Source organism: Nanorana parkeri, unplaced genomic scaffold (assembly GCF_000935625.1).
Source record: "Nanorana parkeri isolate BGI_ZX_2015 unplaced genomic scaffold, ASM93562v1 scaffold277, whole genome shotgun sequence".
NCBI classification, from domain to species: domain Eukaryota; kingdom Metazoa; phylum Chordata; class Amphibia; order Anura; family Dicroglossidae; genus Nanorana; species Nanorana parkeri.
The window spans coordinates 554,324-575,975 of NW_017306545.1; the positions used below are offsets into that span (position 1 = coordinate 554,324).

A 21,652-nucleotide genomic window follows, 5' to 3' on the forward strand; every position below is an offset into this window, starting at 1 on the left:
GAAATAAATAATAGGAAATGCCATACAAAGGATATGTAAGGCAGTACATAATTCTTTTTGGGTAGGCATTGCCTTCTATTGCCATTCTGTTATACTAGCTCTGCTTTGAGTTGGATTCAGGTGTTCAAATCACCTCCATGGCCACAGGTGTATAAAATCAAGCACCTAGGCATGCAGACGCTTCTACAAACATTTGTGAAAGAATGGGTCGCTCTCAGGTATTTAGTGAATTCAAGCGTGGTACCATGATAGGTTGCAACCTGTGTAGTAAGTCCATCTGTGAAATTTCCTTGCTACTAAATATTCCATGGTCAACTGTTAGTGGTATTATAACACAGTGGAAGCAACTGGGAACAACAGCAACTCAGCCACAAAGTGGTAGGCCATGTAAAATGACAGAGCGGGGTCAGCGCATGCTGAAGTGCACAGTGCACAGAAGTCGCCAACTGTCTGCAGAGTCAATAGCTACAGACCTCCAAACTTCGTGTGGCCTTCAGATTGGCACAACAACAGCGCGTAGAGAGCTTCATGGAATGGGTTTCCATGAGCGAGCAGCTGCATCCAAGCCTTACATCACCAAGTGCAATGCAAAGCATTGGATACAGTGGTGTAAAGCACGCCGCCACTGGACTCTAGAGAAGTGAAGACGTGTTCTCTGGAGTGACCAATCACGCTTCTCTGTCTGGCAATCTGATGGCCTTGTCTGGGTTTGGCGTTTGCCATGAGAACAGTTCTTGCCTGACTGCATTGTGTAAAGTTTGGTGGAGTGGGGATTATGGTGTGGGGTACATCATGGATATGTACTGTATATTGCAGTATAAATACCCCATGGGGCTAACTGATGCAGCTATTTTTGTAAGGATAAACTCGTTGATATTGGGGTTTGAAAAAAGCTATGGATCTATCCTGCTCATATATATATGTTATATGCTGTAAAAATTCATCATTGACTCTTTGTTTGTCTCTCAAGGTCATTAACATAATAAATGCAGCCCAGGAGAACAGTCCCGTGACTGTGGCAGAGGCGTTGGACAGAGTATTGGAAATTCTGAGGACCACAGAGCTCTATTCTCCACAGCTGGCAACCAAAGAAGAGGATCCGCACACAAATGACCTTGTTGGGGGTCTGATGACAGTAAGCAATTATAAAATGATAGTAAGATGTATGTTTACTAGCCATTGTATGTTCAGGTAAGTGAGGTGCCACAAATGCAAAACAATGAAAATTCTGGTACTCGAACAAATGCATCAGAGCCATTTAGCATCCAACATCCCTCGCTCCCTAGTGGGGCAAATCTTTTATCGTTTAGCAAACAAGGAAAATCACAATGTTTTAAAATGTATCTAAAGCCAAAACTGTTTTATTTTCACTTTTGCTAGAGTAGGAAACAGTCAATTTTCCTATTAGATTTTTTTTTCTCTAACTGTATCCCTTTGTGGAGATTTCTCCTTACTTCCTGTCCTATAGACACAAGAGGAAGTGAAAGGAAATGTCACCAAAGCGAGGTAAATCTTTTCTTAGACTGTTGTAACTACAGTATATACAGTATCTTAAAAATGTTTTAACATGTCAAAGTTGTAAAAAAAAATGTATGTTTATTTTTATTTTCTGGGAGGTAAAGGTGGAGTTAACTGGCTGGAATCGATAGAGGTTTTAGATTTAGTCACTAATGTCATTCAGGATGATCATGCACCCTTGATCAAACTTCTTCTCTAGGAGTCATTCTCTGCTACTAGTGACTGTATAATTACTTGAATAGTTTAGTTTTATAACCATGTAGATCCTTTATGAGCAAGTAAACTTGATTTCTTTTCATTTGTTGCAGGATGGTTTGAGAAGACTTTCAGGAAATGAATATGTTTTCTCAAAAAGTACGTTTTATACTAGAACTTGGGTTTGTCCTGAAATGACTGTTTGGTAAAAGTTAAGTAATATTCAACATCCTTTCCCACACTATGGCCCAAAATCAGTGCTGGTCTGCTTTATGTATAGGTATTAGAGTCTTGGTAAAGCTCCTATAAAAAGATTAGTCAGTGTCAGTACTGCTGTATGGCTTTGTACAGAGCTTGTATAAGAGCAGTGTGTACAGGAATCGTTCCCCATTCGGGCACTTGTGCCCATGTACAGCAGTGATGTGCGGTACCTTCCGTGCCCGGTGACGCCCTGCTCCCAACCCAGTCACCGAGCTATGTGTAGAGGAGACAGGGAGGAGCCTGCCTGTCCCTCACTTGCTTGTCACTGGTGAGGCATTGAGATCCATGTCCTCAGTGGTTTTGGGTTTTTTCCCGTTTTTTTTTTATTGGACAGCTTGGACCAATGGTGCTTTGCCATTGGTCCAAACCATCCACAGAGCTCAAGACTCTAACAGCAGTAGAGGCTGTTGCAGCTCTTGCATCACTATGTTAGGTTTCAGAAGTAGTGGGAAGCCCGCTGCTGTGTAACCTAACTTAGCAGTCAAAAGCCGGATGCAGCACCACCTGTAATTAACAGGCAGCATTCCGTCCATGACAGGTTACACAGCGGGGAGGCTTTCCCTGCTGTGTAACCTGTTACAAGCCGGTCTGAATGTAGAAAAAGCTGTGAGCTTCAGATTTGAAGCTGGCAGCTTTTTCCTCCATAATACTAGGTGAGGCTCTGCCTCACCTGCCTCCCCTGACCGCACGTCCCTGATGTACAGTGTTTTCTGTCCATACATTCCTATAGACAGCAAATACAGGCATATTTTACACTGTATGCGTATACTTCTGCATTAGTGCACGGGTGCGTGAGCCCTTAAAAGCATTCTTGAATATGGCAGGAAGCTTCAAACAGCTTTTGTGAAGCCTTAAAAGCACTATTCAGCTCCAGTTTGGGGATGGTACATAGAAAAATGGATGTGCTGTTTGTCACAAAGATGCTGGCTTGTTTTTACCAAGTTTTAAGTAGTAATGAGGTTTGTTAAAAAAAAGTCTACTAAAAATCTTTAAGCAAGTTTTATTAACAAAAAAATATGTACTGCATCCTGAACTTTCTGTGCATTTCTGCATTTAATTTGCTAAAAGTACCGGGTATCATAAACGCTTGCCTTTTATTTTAATGAAAAAACATTTTTTTCAAGGTGTAACCTCAGTGCTGCTGATTTCCTACAGCCACTCTTTAGCCACTTCCTGTCTACATGCACTACAGCAATGGCTGCATGGCATTTCTGCTCTCCTGTTGGGTAAACCGTGTATCATGCCTGGGTAATGTTTGTTGAAACCCAGGTGATAGGGTGATAACACAACACAATTGGGAGACAGTTTATATATACAACTGGGAGACACAATTTATAAGAAACCACAAGATTGATTAACTCTCCAGCATATGGAAATAATGCAGTTACGGCAGATGGGCCCTTATTATATTAATTGTGTTAACTACTTATATGTTTTATCTTTATTTTCTCAACTGGTTCAGCAGATTTAGAAATAGTTTATCAATAAATTACTAAGCACTAACAATGAATTACTAATTATTACAGACATGCACCACAGCCATAGCCACCTATCAGTGCCAGTTACGTCGGTCAATGACGTTCCACCTCGTATAGCACAGTTACTCGACAATGAAGATACCTGGGACTTTAACATATTTGAACTAGAAGCTGTTACAAATAAAAGGTAAGTGCAGGGGGCAGTATCGCTATGCAAAGAACGGGTATGGTGGGGAACTGACAATAGCTGTCATTTAAAGCTGAACTCCAGGAAAACAATAACAGACAAAATTAATAGGAACTGCTTTACCTGCTGTTTTACATCACCGCTTCTCCTACAACCAGAGAACACCTAGTATCCTACTGATAAAACTACTAGCCGTTCGCTGAATGGTCGCTGTGCCGAGCAAATGACTCCCTGTGCTTTCACAGCAGAAAGGAAGTCTCTCAGCACAGCGACAGTACAGGACCTAGAAGGTCATTGTGAAGCACTGAAGTAGCTGTGGGTACTGTAGTGTTTTACAAGATCCCCGTGGCCATGCCAGGGGTTATATATATATATATACTGTATATTTACATTGTGCCAAGCTGGACATATAAATCATTATAGCTGGAGTTCAGTTTTAAATTTTGCAATACTTCATTGTAAAACAAAATACACCTTATAAATTAGATTAGCGTTCTAATCTAATAAGGTCTTTGTGATGGAAGGGAATCATGAAATTGTATTTGGGTTTGAAAAGTTGTAATACACGATCCCTACAATATATATCTAAACATATTTCTCTTTATCTCTTGTAGGCCGTTGGTTTACCTTGGACTTAAAGTGTTTGCCTGCTTTGGAGTAGGTGAGTTTCTCAATTGTTCGGAAGCTGTTCTGCGTTCCTGGCTACAAGTGATTGAAGCCAACTACCATGCGTCTAATGCTTACCACAACTCCACACATGCTGCTGATGTCCTGCATGCCACAGCCTTTTTCTTGGAGAAGGAAAATGTAAAGGTATGTCTACTTTTCAACATCATGTGCAGGCATATTAAAAGCAAACTGAACTCTGGAAGCTGTGCCCAAAAAAAGGCTGGCAGAGAGCAAAGGACAAGTCACCGGTATTGAATGAGGTCTCCTAGAGCTGATCTTTCCCCCTTTACCGAGTTAAAGGGTATTTCCACCTTTGCAGTCAAATTTGAGAAAACCTCTCTATATGTTTGTTATGTGTTCCCATTTACACAGCATAGCAAAAAAATAATTTTTAAAAATACTTCTAGATGCTTTGTTGCAGCAGACAAGATCGCTGAATCAAGGTTTCTCTGAGCACCTTTACAGTGATATGTTCATATAGAAAGACTAGGGACTGAACTTTGAGGATTGTGATTCTCTCATGAACTTCATTAACATATACAGGTATTCCTCACTTAACGACCGAGTTCAGTTCCTACGACCAGGTCGTTAAACGAATTGGTCGTTAAGTGAGGAACTCTATACAGTACTGTACTGCATTAGTACAGTACTGTATAGCGTTGCAGATGTACAGTACCGAACAGTGTACTGTGCATCGGGCAATGAAAATACTTACCGGGACCCGCAGTGAAGATCGGAGGATGTCACTTCCGCCGGCGACACGTCGCACTAACGCTGACACGTGGGGTCGGAGGTCGCTCGGTGGTCCGTCGTAAGTGCGAGTGGTCGCAAAGCAGGTAAGTCGGTAACCGAGGAATGTCTGTAATGCAAATCCCTCACACCTCACAACTCCTCCTAACATTACAAAGCAGGAGAAGCCAAGTAGAACTTTTAAACCTTAAAAAGCCAAGAAACTCTAACCCAAGTAAAAGCAATTTAAACTGCAAGAAGCATTATTTAAAGATGTTTTAGCTTATGCTTTGTGAATGGGAAAATTTAACAAATATAAAATAGGTGTTATCCCAATCTGGCTTTAAAAGAGGTAATAAACATTAACATGCCTTGTTCTGCACTGTGTCTCTGTGTGGAGGTGGCCATCTTGGTAGAGGCAGTGCTTGGCTTCCTTGTCTTAGAGCCCCCAGCAAGGAGAACATTGAGCAGCACAGCAGAGAACTAGTCAAATCTCACTCCAAGTCTCATGAGAATATCAGGCAGAGACTGCAGTGCCTTAGATTTCACACTACAGATATACAACAATGAGGCTGTAGGCGTGGCTTTGCCTACATTTACAGTACCCTGATACTCTAGAGGAGGAATTCAAGACAAAAAGTAAACGTTTCAGGGTACTGCTTAGGCACAATTCCCATTTCAAAATGTTTCCTATAACATAGCAAATCTTTACTTTTTGAGTTCAGGTCCAATTTATAGTGTATGTACAGTATAGCCAGTTTTGGATAGGGTGCAGAAGTTTAAAATACTTATAATCTGATTTTTTGATGGGTCCCATTGGGGAGATTTCTCTTTACTTCCTTTCGCAATAGGAAGTGAGAAGTTACTATAGCACTCTGGACACATGGTTAGGCAGAGCATTGATCAAATGATGAGCAACATAAAGATGAAGAATTGCAACTTATGGTGAAATGTATTAGTAGACGCGCAATGCTTTTTTTTTTTACTTGGTAGAGAACGTATATAATGGAAAGTAAGGGCCCGGTCACTGATGCTGAGGTAACCTGCATTGTACCGCACCAGGTCGACACATGGAAAACAATTGTGTTCTGTGTGTCCCATTCACACCACAATGCAGGTGTGATGGGTGGTGCACTGCAATAAAATGCAAACATGCTGCATTTTATCGCAGCACATTGTATGCCACCGCAGGATGTCGCATGGTACTTTACCCTTTCTTGGCTATGAAGTGCACTACAAATTTAATGTGCATTGTGGTTCGATGCAACGCAGGTCTGTTGCCTTAGTGTGTTGAAATGCAACAAGAGTTCAGGTCAAATGGTATTCTAGTCAAGCATTGCATTTTCTATTTGAATGCATGCAGCAGAATTCAAATGGAAAATGTAGGATTTAAAAAGAAATGTCTGCCTGCAGTTCAAACGCACCCCCATAGAACATTCACTGTCTAAAGAAAAGCAGTGCATCGCAAAGCAGGTTCTGAACTGGCATGTGTACTGTTCTATTAAAGTCAATAGGATTTCGCTGGCCTGCGTTCCAAATGCACATCAAACACAAGAAAGCAACACCATTTAGGGGGTTATTCACTTAGCTGTCGAAGGCAGCCGAGTGAATAACTAAGCCGAAGTGAACCGAAGGCTGTTCGGCTATTCACTTCAGCCTTGTACGGCTGATTTCAGCCGTGCATCGGCTACAATCAGCCGTACATTGGCTGCTTTTAGCTGCCTTCGGTGCAGAAGGACTTCGACTCAGCTGACCCAAAATCGCTCGCCTCACTCGCTGCTGTTCGCCCCTATTCTTATAGGGGCCAAACGGCAGTAAGTGAATAGCCAAATGCCGCCGAGCAGCATTTGACTTGGCTATTCCGCTCGGTACCGCCGAGGTAAGCGAGCAGAATAGAAAAAAAAGCGAAATGAATGAATTAAAAAAAAGTTGAAACATTTTTTTAAAAATGTTAAAAAAATAGGAAAATTAAAAATAACAATATTTTAAAGAAAATATATAATTAAAAAATGATGCACACCGACCCGACCGCATGCTTCATTATGTGGCGGACTCCCGCCACATAATTAAGCATCTGACAGATGCCGGCAAAAAAAAAAAAATTGGGCGGAGCTAGCCGTGACAGCTACCTCCCCCAAACTGTTTCCTATTGGCCGGCACCTGCCAGAGTCTTCTATCAGGTCACAGCCGGCTCAGCCCAGTTGTTATTGTTTAATGACAGATCAGCCTCCCTATCATTTGGGGATGCTGATCTGCCATTACAACTGGGCAGAGCTGTCATTTGCATGGAGATCGGTCGGCCCTTCAGTGGATCTTTCTTTCTGCTTTGGCTGTCACTTCGGCTCAGTGGAGCTCGAAGCATATGCTTTCGGCTCGGCTGAGCTGCTCGACTGCATTCAGCTGCTGTACGGGCTATAGTGAATAGCCAGTACAGCAGCCCTTCGGTTCTACTGAACCGAAGGGCTCCGGCGGCCGAAGGGAGCCGAAGGATCAACCGAAGCTACGGCTGGATCCTTCGGCTCCATAGTGAATAATCCCCTTAATGTGAGCCCTTATGCATGCATTCTGTAGTGACATGTGCTACAGCAGTGCAAAGGTGTGAAGCTAGGCTAACCATTGACTTTAAAAAGCCCAGATGAATTGTCTATAACTGTTGCTGAAGATACAACTTCAGATGTTATTATTAAGGCCAGTTATGAGTGCTGTGTGAATGAACCTATAAACTGGGATTGGTCGTAGGGAACAGGGTTGTTACTGACTTACATCTGTTGTATAGTGCTAAATGGATGACCACTTCAGTTCTTTTTGTAGGCCAGCCTTGACCAGCTGGATAAGGTTGCCGCTCTAATAGCTGCCACGGTACATGATGTTGATCACCCTGGACGCACCAACTCTTTCCTGTGCAATGCAGGCAGTGAGTTAGCCCTGCTTTACAATGACACGGCTGTATTAGAAAGTCACCACTCCGCGCTCGCATTTCAACTCACTGCAAAGGAAAACAAATGCAATATTTTCAAGAACATGGACAGGTACACCAAAAGCTCATTTTTTAATATTGAATGTATTTCTTTTCAAAATGATAGTGCAGATTGAATGTGAGAACGATGATGATATATTGGTTGGACCTAATGTGAAAGAGCAAATGTAGTTACATTATTACTAAAGATAAATGTAACACCCACTATCTGTTGGAAGAAGACAGAGATTGCACAGAATGGTGTGCCAAGAAGCTGCATTAACACTCAGATGCAGTGTATTTTATAACACTGAGATTAAGCAAAATAAGTAGAGTTTCTGAATTTAGCACTATTGTAATGTTTCCCTTGAGCCATGAGGCAAGTGGTGTGCTTGCTCTTGGAAGGAGTTATGAAAATACAAAAATGCCCTGATTGATAGATTTGTTAATCTTAAAGAGTGGATGTTTCTGAGCAGGCTGAATTTGCATGAAGACCACCATAGGTAACACCCACATGTCATGCTAAGTAGGTCTGCAACCAACTAATCGATTAGTTGATAATAATTGAGAATAGTTGTCAACGTTATTATCTATTAGTTGGTGTGAATCACCTAATTCTCTTCTACGCGCTGGGAGCCGGTGTTTCAATGGCTCTATGTCCCCTCTGATCCCTGCTGGGAGCATAGAACTCAGTCGGTGCCCAGTAGTGAGGAGAGCTCCCCCAAACCTCCAGTCCCCCCCACCACCACCGTCGCTCTTCAGCTCTCTCCTCCCCACTGGGACCCCGCTGCATGCTGCAGTTTGTGTCCCCTCCGATCCCTGCTGCTCTCCCCCGCCTGTATCAGCTGAGGCAGTAGGGATGGGAGGGGACACAGACCGTTGCAGCCAGCTCCCAGGGGCAAGGAGAGACCAGCTGTCAGCCAACGCCGCTGGGATTCTACATTGGGTGCAATAGCCAGCCTGCTATTGGCTATTTTAAATTGCAGTAGCCAATAGCAGATTGGCTATTGCACCCACCCACTGCCTGCTGTCAATCAACATAGGAGCGGACCTGAAGGAGAACTTTCTCCTTCAGGTCCCTCCTTTGCTGGCTTTTTTTAAACCCATTAAACTAATTAAAATGTCTAATATAATACATACAATTATTTTGAAAAAAAAATGTTTAAACGTGGGAAAAAGTAATTTTCGGCCTGACAAATTCTGCTGCGGGAGGTGCGTTATGGTGCCATTCATTTCAATGGCACCCCAAACACGCCTAACACCAGTGTCGTGCAATTGCAAAAAATTGTGCATGCAGTTTACTTCTGAAGTAAGCCTTATGTTTGTAACACTCCATTCGTGTATTTTAAATAAAAGATGGGAATTAATTTTTTTAAATCTAATTATTCTAAAAAATAATCGGCTAACTAATCGATTATAAAAAAAATTATAATTAGTTGCAGCTCTAATACTAAGGGGTCTATTCACAAAGGTATAGGAAGGCTGGGAAGGAAAGAGTTATATTATGCTGAAAGTCCTCCAGCCAGGAAATGAGGCGGGCCCTGTCTGACTTGCTGCAGCTTCTAATGTACATTGCGAAAAGCTCAGTGCAGTGAAATCAGAGTAAGCCATTTCAGTGCAAGAGAGGAGTTGGTACAACTGTGCCAGACTAAAGGTATGGCTGAAGTGATATTAAAACTATGGTCTTTACATAACCACATACTTAAGTAAAATACCTGTATTCTGGCATGTTTGAGTAGAATTTTATCAAGCCTAATTTTGATTTTAGTGAAATAACATGGCTTCTTGTGTTTAGGACCCAGTATCGAACACTTCGCCAAGCCATAATTGACATGGTATTAGCCACAGAGATGACCAGGCATTTTGAGCATGTGAACAAGTTTGTAAACAGCATCAACAAACCCATTGCAGCTGAGGAGACCAACTCAAATGTATGTATTCCTTGGCTTCTATTGATTTATTTTATTTTTTTGCATAATCAAATTTTATTCAATATAACTGTATACAGGCAGAAAGGTTTAAGTAACACAAACTAAAGCAATATACAAAACATAATTTCAACAATTCTGCGCATACTCACCCTAAAAAAAAACTTGCAAAGCAAGCAATCTGTCCGCCCCCAATAGAGGACATCATAATTATTGTAAAGCACTATGATAAGTTGAAAAATATCTTATGCCATCCATTAGGGATGTCCCGATGGCACTTTTTCAGGACCAAGTACAAGTACTTCCCCTCATGTACTTGCCAATACCAATTACCGATATTTTTTTTAAAGGGACAGGTGACTTTAAATGATCCATAGTAGAACTACATGTTATGTACTATGGATCATGATTTAACCTATTCATGTTAGCAGGGTAGAATTGTAAATCTATTGTAGTGGAGGTGTGTGCTATATATATATATATGTACTACATATACATTTTACACGTCCAGTACACTGTAGCAATAGATTTACAGCCAGCCCGTCCCAGCTTCCCTCACTCACAGTTTCAATCCGATCCCTGTTGCCTCACGCGGTGCCTCTCATAGTCGGCGCTGGGCAGGATCGCTGCATCGCGTCTCGGTGCTCAGCTTGTGGGAGGCGCTCACAATTCTGCCCTGCTAACATGAATAGGTTAAATCATGATCCATAGTACATATACAGCACACACGTCCAGTACACTGCTGTAGGTTAAATGATCCGTAGTACATAACATGTAGTTGTACTATGGATCCTTTAACCTATTCATGTTAGCAGGGGATCATTGTAAATCTATTACTGCAGTGTACGGGACATGTGTACAGATAGAATGCACTGCAGCAATAGATATACAATTCTGCACTGCTAACATGAATGGGTTAAATGATCCATAGTACAACTACATATTATGTACTACGGATCATTTAACCCATTCATATAAGCAGGGGATAATTGTAAATCTATTGTTGCAGTGCATTCTATATGTAGTATATAGTACATGTACATATAGAGTGCACTGCAACAATAGATTTACAATTATCCTCTGCTAACATGAATGGGTTAAATGATCCATAGTACAGGGCTACATATGGATCATTTAATCCATTCCTGTTAGCAGAGGATAATTGTAAATCTATTGTGTCCCGTGTATCAGCAGTGTGTACTCTATATGTATTAAATATAGGGTACACACTGCTAATACAATGGAGACCATAGATTTACAATTAGTCCCTGCTTTAATAGCGCCCCCTCCCCCTTGCCCTCACTCACTGTGCGGGAGAGCAGCGACGAGTCAACTCTGGTCCGGTGGTCCGAATCAAGAAACAATGTGTATGGATCAGAGCTCTCGCAGCATTGATAAAAAAGCAGGGAAGGGATTTCTTTACTTTGGAAACAGAACCTGGGAGAATAGATAACAGAGCCATTTGGGGTGTTAGGGTAACATCCGTGGCAGCAACTCTTGAGTAGACGTTTGAGACCGATTGCCAGAACAGTTTGATCAAAGGGCATCCCCACCATATATGAGTCATAGTACCAACATCAGTATGGCATCTCCAGCAGAGGTCAGAGTTCTCAGGGTTAATTTGATGTAGCTGCACAGGAGACTGATACCAATGAGTCAAAAGCTTAAAATTATATTCTTGTACTGATGAGGTCATGCATAGTTTATGAATAAGACAAAAACATTTGGTTCCGTCATTATCAGGAATAGCCACTCCCAGTTCCTTTTCCCAGGCAGAAATGAAGTACAACAATCCCAGGTGATCAATAGCGTAAAAAGACCTATACAAAAGGGAAACCAAATGAGTGAAAATGGTCTTGGAGGGATATATTTGCTCAAAATATGTCAAGGTTCTATGAAGTTGGTGCTCCTGAGACAGGGTCGCCATGAAATGTCTCAATTGTAGGCACGAAAACTAAGAACCATGTGAGGGAGTTGTAGGATGTAAAATTTGAGAAAGGGACTTTATATCATCCCGTTCCTAAGGCATTGGTAGATGTATGAAGGTTCCGATAAGTGCCAGCACAGAAAAGTCAGAACACCACATCCCAGAGAAAAGGAAGGATGACCAAGCACGGGCGCCAAAGGGCTGTAGGGAGTAGATAACCCATAAGTTGACCTAAGCGATTTCCAGACTTTCAACACCAAAGGGAAGAAAAAAGGCAAGAGAGAGGGATTTGGGAGAAGAGAAAATGGGAGCCAAGGAAGATTTGTTAAGGGGACCGGGGAATGGTTCTGCTCAAGCACAGACCAAAGACTGGTATCCTGCACGTTAAACCAGTCCACGATATGCGAGAGATGGGTAGTTGTATAAGACGTCTCGACATCTGGAAGGGCAAGTCCACCACTCTCCTTTTTCGTATCAGGATATGTAAAAGAGCCTGGGTTTCCTCCCCTTCTAAATATAATGCAAAATGGCCATTTTCAATTGGCAAAAATAGGTAGATGGCAGAACCAACGGTATAGTTTGGAATAAGTAGAGGCAACGTCGAAGTAGGTTCATCTTGAATAAGGCAATCCTTCCGAACCAGGTATGATGAAGATTCATCCATGAGTGGAGGGTTTCATCCAAACTTTTCAATAAGGGAGCATAATTAAGCACATAGATTCAATAAATTGAGGGGATATACACCCCTAAATATTTAATGTGGTCTGATTGTCACGTAAAGGGGGAAGCCCTATGCAAAAAGTATTTATCAGAGCAAGGTAAACACATATCATGGAGTCCACCCTTTAATGGTTTACCTGATAATTAGATAAATGCCCAAAGTGCTTACACTCCCGTAATAACGAAGAATTTCCCACCAACGGATTGGACAGGTAGAGCAGCATGTCATCAGTGTACAGTCCCATCTTGTGGGACATTTGCAGTGAAACAATAGTAGCAGTAAACAGCCCCCCAGGTGAAGCCCCTCCACCACGCAGGAAACTGCACAACGTCCTATGTCTCCCAGATGGAAGTCAGCAGAAAGAAGTAGCCAAATCCAAATGTGACTAACAGATAGAGCTGTCAAGATCCAGTATGAGCTACTTGAGAGGAGACCAATAGATACAGTGGCGGAACTACCGCCGGTGCAGGCGGTGCGGACGCACCAGGGCCTTGGGGCTCTAGGGGGCCCAGCGCCGGATTGGTACCCAGCGGATAGGACAATCAATTGGCTCTAACAAAGGCAAAATGACCAAAAGCAGTTCGTCCACGTAAAAATCCAAAAGGAGACATACCTGCAACGTCCATAGCTGACAGACAGAAGGAAAGCAACAAGGTGCGCAAGCAGAAACGACATGTTCCCAAGACAGCAGTCTCATTAGACAATGAATCCTGAGTAGACCCCAAGCGGTCCCTGCGACATCTTCGCCGCAGCAGAGCAGGTAGCCACGATGAGGCCTCCAGAGGCTGTACCAAGGCAGGTAAGAGGGGATCAGTGTAACACTCTGGTGCGGCTGTAAGGGCTGGTGTGGATCTCAGCTTCGGATATTTAAGTGTTTAGGAATTCCCCTCTAACAGTTCTTTGGAAGAGACAGATATCAATAGGAAGACCCAGTTCAAAATAGGAAGCACGTGAATTTATTAAGTTTGATGAGACACAGTTGAATAGTGGGAGCAGCTGGGGTTAACTAGGTTGAATTGACACAGTTCACAATGTAAACAGCTGTAGTAGTATAATGATACTTGCAGTTAGTCAGTCATAGGTGTGCTGCTGCCACCCAGTGGCGTATGACGGATTAAGCAGGTCTCCAATGTAGAGATGGTTCAGGGGGAGGAGATCTCTCTGGAGAGAGGGTAGGCAGAGGGCAGGGCTGTGGAGAGGCTTTGATAGCCTGAGCGGAGGGGCTCTGTCCGGCCCAATAGAGAGGTCTTGAAAAGGGCTTTGACAGATGACTTGGATGCCTGGGAAGGGTTGCGAGTCGGGGTCTGGGACCCCCTCTTGCCCATGACAAGAGGAAAAGGTGATTAGGAAAGTGTTCCTGCAGGTTTCACTCGGGTGAGACGCCAGAGCTCTCACAGTGTGCGTTCAGTCTCCTCCATGAGCAAGCCACGCCCCTTGGCTTCTATTTATTAATGTTCTGTGGTGGTTTGGGGAATTTAGCAAAATGGTGAACACTAAGAGACCACTCTTAAAGCCTAAAAGGGCAATCTTTACTCACTCAAAGACCAACAATCCATGCACTTCACATAATAATCTGCTTTTCTTCAGCATAACGAAACATAACAGTTTATTTGACTTTCACCAAAACGTTATGTTTCTGTCTCACGGACATCTGGTTTTCCCATAAACTCCCAGGACTTTACCGTATTTCTCCGCAAATACAGTCCTCAGTATCGCTCAGTAGCTTTCCTCAGCTCCAACCATCTCATCACACACCTGTATGATACTCGCACTGTTCACCCCTCGTGGGTCACTGACTCTCTCTCAGTCTTTCAGTCTCTCCAACAGGTCCCTCGGGTGTCATCAACCCTCTCAACCTCTCCCAGCCTCCCCTGGCTGTTCCATATGTACTCCGAGCACGCAGCAGTGTCTGCCTGTGGCCGTGTGCACACCCACAAATCCCCTGAGCCGTGACAGGGGAGGGACTGGATTCCCCCCTCCCCGCTCCGATCCGCCAGCGCTGACTGGCGGATCGGACGGGGGAGGGGCAGGTACAGCTGGCTCTGCCTCTAGATAGGCAGAGCCAGTTGTCACTCACGCAGCTGGGCGGGTCTCAACATCGATGTCGGGATCCGCTCCGGCTGCGGCGTCTCAGTATACCGCGAGCTGTACATAGCTTAGGGTAACGGGAGGACGCTAGTTTGTGTCCTCCCGTTACCCTAAGGAGAACTATGGGGAAAAGCCCTGACCCCATAGTTCTCCTTTTAAGTAAAGAATTAGCTTGATCACGTGATCCAGTAATCAGTACAGTACTGATCCAGTAATCCAGTGCTGTACTGGGCTTGATTCATCAAGAAAAAGTAGCAGATGAAATGTAATTATGAAATGTGATGTACATTTAATTATCAAAACATTTATATGTTATTTTCTGCTTGTAATGTTAACACCCAACTAACAAGATTTTGCCACTAGGTAAATATAAGGAATTTGATCCTGAGATCTTATATCATGAGAGGCCCCTTTCACGCGGATGTTGCCCATTCCCATGTGTAGGGAATCTGGGCGCAGAACCCCTGCTAATTGGAGCAGTATAGAACAGATCCATGTCTGTTCACTGTTTACCTCCATTGGAGGAACTGGACCTGGTCTGTGGGCAATATCGGACACATGCCCACTTATATTCGCTTACCTCCAATCTGAAAATGGAACTCTTCATTTTTGTCTTACATCTGTGGGCCCATAGACTAACTAACACCGAGCTTCCGATCAGGTCCGCCTGAAAAACTGACAGGTGGACCTGATTTGAACGCCGTGTGAAAAGGGCCTAAGTGTACATTGGTTTAGCAATACTTAGTAATACAGTTTTGGATAAGTAGTTTTGCTGATACATGTTCTTGAAACATTTGTGTTTGCAGAGCGAGGGCAGTGACTGTGAATGCTCTCCTAGCATCAGAAATTCACCGGAGAATCGTGTACTCATCAAACGTATGATGATTAAATGTGCAGATGTAGCTAACCCCTGCCGACCTCTGGATTTATGTATAGAATGGGCCGGGAGAATCTCCGAGGAGTATTTTGCTCAGGTGGGTATGACTGAAATTGTCAGCAAATTTACATGTACGAGATGATTCATACATTATTAACACTTGACAGCCCGTAGAAGTGATTGACAATTGGCTTTACCCATAGCTACACTATAGCAGCCAGGAGTCTGCTTATAGGGCCCATATGTCATACGGCAGCAGCAGGGAAAGCGTTAAATAAAGCACATCAATGTTTTTAAAAACATTTCTTAATTGTGCCATCTTTTAATGCAAAAATCATATTTGTTTTGCAGACCGATGAAGAAAAAAGACAAGGTTTGCCAGTGGTGATGCCAGTATTTGACCGAAACACTTGTAGCGTACCTAAATCCCAAATATCATTTATAGATTATTTTATCACAGATATGTTCGATGCGTGGGATGGTAAGTCATCATTTTCTTTGAGTTGCTGAACGGAACAATTCTTTGCCTAAATAGTGCTGGTCATGTTGTACATTATGGGGTCTGTTTATAAACAATTTGTAGGGCCATTCGCCCTGCGGATATCTGCGAGCATTCGTTTTGGACGAATAATGCCAATGTGCTTCATATATTTTTCCCAGTTTGAATGTAGTGTTTTAATAATACATTATGGCCTCTAGATGGAGCCAAGGAGCACAGGAAGTATTTATTTCCTATGCTCCTACGGTAGAAATAGAATTGCTTAGAAATAGACTTCTAAGTGTGCTGTTCTTCACACTGAAAGCTTTGCTGACACTTCTGCTCTGCCCACATCTCTAGATTATGGTCCGTGGGCCACACAGCTTCATTAGACTTACTGGTAATATATACAGTGCTAAGATTTGCTGTTGTTCTGTAGAGAGTGACAAACAAGGGAGCGTAAGAAATATAAAATACAAGCACCGATACAACTATAAAATATCAAGACATATACAGCAATAGATAAAGAGCAAGTCCATACAATCTCATATTAGAACATACACCTTTACATCTGTTTTGGAAACAAAATGTATACCATGTACTGAAAAAACCTCTGCATTATGTACCCTCTGTGCACTACATTCCCCAGACTGCTGAACTCTGTACACTGTATGGCACATTCATACCACTAGGAAATGTTGAAAGTGACAAAGTAAATTGTCCCGATATACGCATTCTGAAGGCACATCGCCCCTATATGAAAGGATATATATAACAAGAGACTGTTGACTGTTAGGGTTTAGTGAGGCGTCATAATCATAGCACAAATACAATTGAAAAAAAGTTTATTTAATAAATATTCATACATCATTGCATAGAAAAATTCATCAACATATGATAAAGATCACCCATGTCCTAAGTACGCCGCCAGAAGATATCCAAGAGTAACCAAAGATTGCAGAAATGATTCCTTGTATATGTATCTCCTAATCAGTTCTTGGAAAATATACAGAAGTCCCAGTTTGTGGTCATTAGAGCTGGCTTGCGTATTAGGTGTTGAATCCCGACGCGTTTCACTTTTCCCGCTTCCTCTGGGGATCATAAGGTAATCAATCTGATGATGATAGTATACAATTATTCAATTGTTCCATCATTAGTGAATTTAGATACATTTTAAACCACTTATATTGTGATCATCCCGATGGGCACAGAGAACCCCAGTACAGTGACACTCGGACGGATTTCCCACAAGGCCAACTAAGGCCCGGCCTCGGGGCAGCAGGGAGTAGAGGGGCAGCAGGGGTGTGGAATTCCTATTTCCCGATGCCCGGACATGCAGTTCTGGACGATGGGCGGGTAGTTGTTTTCTACATTTAGTCCTGCTTTGGGCAAGCAGAGCTAAATGTACAGCGGGGAAGCCGCCGCTTGTTTTCTACAAGTGATCTTGACGATGTCGCCTGCAGATCTGCCATTCTCCATGGGAGGGGGGGATTGGCGGGTAGGGAGGCGCATTGAGGAACCTGGCCTTGGGGCAGCAGAGAGAGTAAATCCGGCCCTGGTGACACCCCACTACTTACCAAACACCAAGTGCTTAGGGGACAAAAATCAAGGGCTCTAGGACGAAGAGGGAGAGCCGGATGCAACACAATCCCCTCTCATTAAACCCCAACAGTCTCTTTATATATTTAATTAAGCATAGAGTGGGGAAGGATGTAATTTTGTTATGAATTTTTGGTGTGCTCGCTGAAGAGATTCACTTTCTCTATTTGTCCCGGTGACCATTATCACTGAGACTGAGGGGAAGGGAGAAATCAACATTTTGAATTGTCACCAGAACAGCAAAAGATGGGGAATCTTCCAATGGAAACTACTTCTGGTGTTCTGGAGACAGCTGTCTAAGATAGGATTTCTCCCATTTTGGAGAGATTGCCTCTTATTTTTTCTCGCATATACAGACAGGAAGTGAAGGAAAATCTCTCCAATGAGACACAGATGGCAAAAAAACTAACAGGGGTTTAACCATTCTTTAGCCTATTCAAAAAGGTTTTGGCTTTTCATCCAGTTCATTAAATAAGCACACTTGGAAAAAAAATATTTATGGTAAACCCCCAATTATCCTGCATCCACGGGGATCGGTAGATGCCGGATAACTGTAGTTTCTGGTTGCTTGAGACTTAATAGGAACTCTCAAGCAACCCCCGATTTTGTCCTCAATTTGTTTTCGGCCGGTTGCTTGAATGCCGGATAATGGGGAGAGATTTGTTGGTACCCTTACAGCTCATTGAAACAATGATTAATTCCTCCTGAAAAGTGATGCAATGAAAATCAGTTGTCTTCTGCATGCCTTTGGTATGCCATAGAGTAAGAGTTAAGCAAAGAAAGAGATCAATTATTTCTGATTCTACAGCAATATTCTAAAATGGCCTGGACAGATTTGGTGGTACCTTAGAAAATATTATAAATAACTGGATCATGGTGATATTTCAAACTGTTTTCTGTGTCTTCAATCTTGTAATCAGTCAGTCGGCCTATTTAAATGGAGAAAAACTCTGCCGTTTGATATGATTGTATGCACTACACTGAACATGGACCAGAGAAAGCAAAGAAGAGAGTTGTCTGAGGAGATCAGAAAGACAATTTTAGATCATCAAGTCAAAGGTAAAGACTATAACACCATTTCCCAGCAGCTTGACATTCCTGTGACTACAGTTGCAAATATTATGAAGAAGTTTAAGGTCCATGGGAGTGTAGCTAACCCGCCTGCATGAATCCAGAAGAGGAAAATTGACCCCAGGTTGAACAGAAAGATGGTGCAAATAATAGACAAAGAGCCAAGAAAAACTTCAAAAAAGATACAAGCTGAACTTCAAGGTCAAGGTACATCAGTGCATGATCACACACTCTGTAGCCTTTTGAGTGACAGTGGGCTAAAAGTAACAAGACCTGGGAGGACTACACTGTTGAAAGAGAAACATAGAAAATTCAGACTGGAATTTGCTAAAATGCATATTGACAAGCCACAATGCTTCTGGGAGAATGTCCTATTGACAAATGAGACACAACTGGAGCTTTTTGGCAAGTCATATTAGCTCTATGTTCACAGATGAAAACTTAAGATATCAAAGAAAAGAACACTATACCTACTGTGAAACATGGAGGAGGCTTGGTTATTTTGGGGCTGCTTTGCTGCATCTGGCATAGAGTACCTTGAATCTGTGCAGAGCATAATGAGGTCTCAAGACTATCAAAAAATTCTAAAGTGCAACATACTGCCCAGAAAGCTCTGTCTCAGTTGCAGGTCATGGGTCCTCGGACACTATGGGTCATAAACCTGTCAAAGAACAAAATATTGGCCTATTCTGAAGTGGCCTTTTATAGACCTGATCGGAATCCTTTCGAACATCTATGGAAAGAGCTGATACATGCAGTCTGGAGAAGACACCTACGATGCCTACGATGAGCGCACCAAACTACCTGTTGGCAAGTGCAAAAGTCTCATTGAGAGCTTGTTTGCAGTGCTTACCTCTAAAGTTTGTGCAACAAAATATTAGGCTAAGGGCCCCATCATTTTTGCTCATGCCTTTTTTATTTGTTTGGCTGTTTACAATATTTTGTTCAAAAATCAGAAGCAACCCCTGTTTTTTTTTTAATTAAATATGAAATACACAATGATGGGTAGCAATAACTTTTGACGGTTTCATGTTATTTCATGGAAAATAGTAGGTTCTTCTTTTTGTGGAAGGGTACCAACAAATATATATACTTAGCTGTTTGAACTAAGCTGCAATGCTTAGATACAGGCACAGAATAATACTAATGTGTACTATATGCCATCAGTTTGCCTGTACAAATGTACAAGAAGTGTATTTTCTAACACAAGGATGGAAAGGCGTTGCAGTGTGTCACGTAAGAGTCTAAATACATATATTACAGGCCATATTCAACAATGTAACATGTGACTTTATGCTGCAGCGAGTATGAGTATAATTCCAGGAGTGAAGAGAGCGCATAGTAAAACTGAATGTTTTAAACAACTTTTCTACATTACATATAATGGATTTCTAAGTGAACTGAATGATTTACAGGCAGTATGAAAAATAATCTTCAAGCATTTTACTGTTGTTATCTGCGTGACTCTCTTCGCTTCATAAACTGCAGTGTCTTTGATGCCTTCTCTCATGACTGTTATATAATATATAATTGCCTGCAGCAAAGCTAGAATATCTATGCCAGCCTGGTGACTGGCAGGTGGGGAGAGCTGTGCAAACAGAAGCAACAAAAAAAGAACAGAATATATTGTGAAATGTATATCTGCAACCAAAAAGATAAAGAGGCCCAAAAAAAGGCAGGTGAAGGATAAAGGACTAGTCACCAATCTTTGCCATAGATTCCCTACAGATGATCTCTTCCCAATAATGACTTGCTAAGCCATGTTTTGTGCTCTTGAGGTGGTTATCTCTCTCATGACAGAGCTGCCCCCCTAACCACTGATTATCTGATGATTGATAGAGGAATAATCAGGCAGCACCAGGAAAGGTTCCGAAAGCACAGATCCACAGAGTGGATAAAGCAGAAGCAGGGAGATGCTGGCACTGCAGGTCCTCAAGTTCAGATTTGTCTCCAGCAAGGAGAACAGTAGCAGCACAGTAGTGACATCACCAAATCTCTTTCCAAATGCTGTGAGACTAGCAGTCAGAGGCAGCAGTGCCATAGATGATCAGTGCAGATATATAGCTATGAGTCTCAAGGCACAGGAATGTCTTGACAGAGAAGGTGTATTACTATTTTTCAGGAGGAATTCAAGATAAAAGGTAAAACTTTCAGGGTACTTCTTAGTCACAATTAACATTTCTAGATGTCTCCTATAACATTGCAAATCTTTTTGAGTTCAGGTCCACTCTTAGCTGTAGTAATCACATGTGAGTGTTTCATGTTTTGTTTAACCTTTTATCCTTGGCCAGTAAGGCCACAAGGGAAGGCCAATAAGCCACAAGAAACTACAAAGACAAATTGGCTAAATAATTATGTGGACAGACACCATGCCACTAGGAGGATTGATACCGGCAATTTTCACTAATCCCAATGTCTGCTTCTTTTACAGCTTTTGCACATCTGCCAAACCTCATTCAACACTTGACTGAGAACCACAAGTATTGGAAGTCATTAGATGAGTTAAAGTGTAAAAGTCTCAGGTACACATCTGACTGAAACAAATAAAAGAAGCTTAGTAACCTCTTAACCTACCTGCACTGTGAACCATTTCCTTTTGGAATGATACAGAATAAGGGAACTGTATTCCGGACTCTGGATGGAGCAATTGTACAGCAGACTTGTTCTTTTAACTCACCAGTTGATGCCCACATGAAGGCTTGGACTTTATTTTAAAGGGAATTATCTACAACTGGTGGATGCTTTGCTCTTATTTCTAAGTTTTTACACTATTTTACACTGGCTACTGATATCCAGAAGCAGAAATCTACAGACAATTTTGCAGTTTTATTATTAGTTGGAACTGTAGAACTGCATCACCTTTTTTTGTTAAGCTTGACTTATCACGGTACTTTGGTTTCAGCAAGACTCTTAATACACATTATTTCATAAATTGTTAATGCCAGCTACTTTACAATATACAGTATATAT

General features: G+C 42.2%; 1 protein-coding gene across 1 annotated transcript in view; it reads left to right on the top strand.

Annotated features, from left to right (window-relative positions):
- PDE8B (phosphodiesterase 8B) overlaps nt 1–21,562 on the top strand; it is a 118,246-nt gene extending 96,684 nt beyond the window's left edge. The window contains exons 14-23 of the mRNA XM_018557266.1: nt 971–1,135; nt 1,827–1,872; nt 3,501–3,639; nt 4,254–4,452; nt 7,849–8,066; nt 9,789–9,924; nt 11,074–11,096; nt 15,502–15,631; nt 15,886–16,015; nt 21,114–21,562. Coding sequence (XP_018412768.1) covers nt 971–1,135; nt 1,827–1,872; nt 3,501–3,639; nt 4,254–4,452; nt 7,849–8,066; nt 9,789–9,924; nt 11,074–11,096; nt 15,502–15,631; nt 15,886–16,015; nt 21,114–21,220 — 1,293 coding nt within the window. The 3' untranslated portion in view covers nt 21,221–21,562. The remainder of the gene's footprint in view (nt 1–970; nt 1,136–1,826; nt 1,873–3,500; nt 3,640–4,253; nt 4,453–7,848; nt 8,067–9,788; nt 9,925–11,073; nt 11,097–15,501; nt 15,632–15,885; nt 16,016–21,113) is intronic.
- Nucleotides 21,563–21,652: the final 90 nt, after the last annotated feature.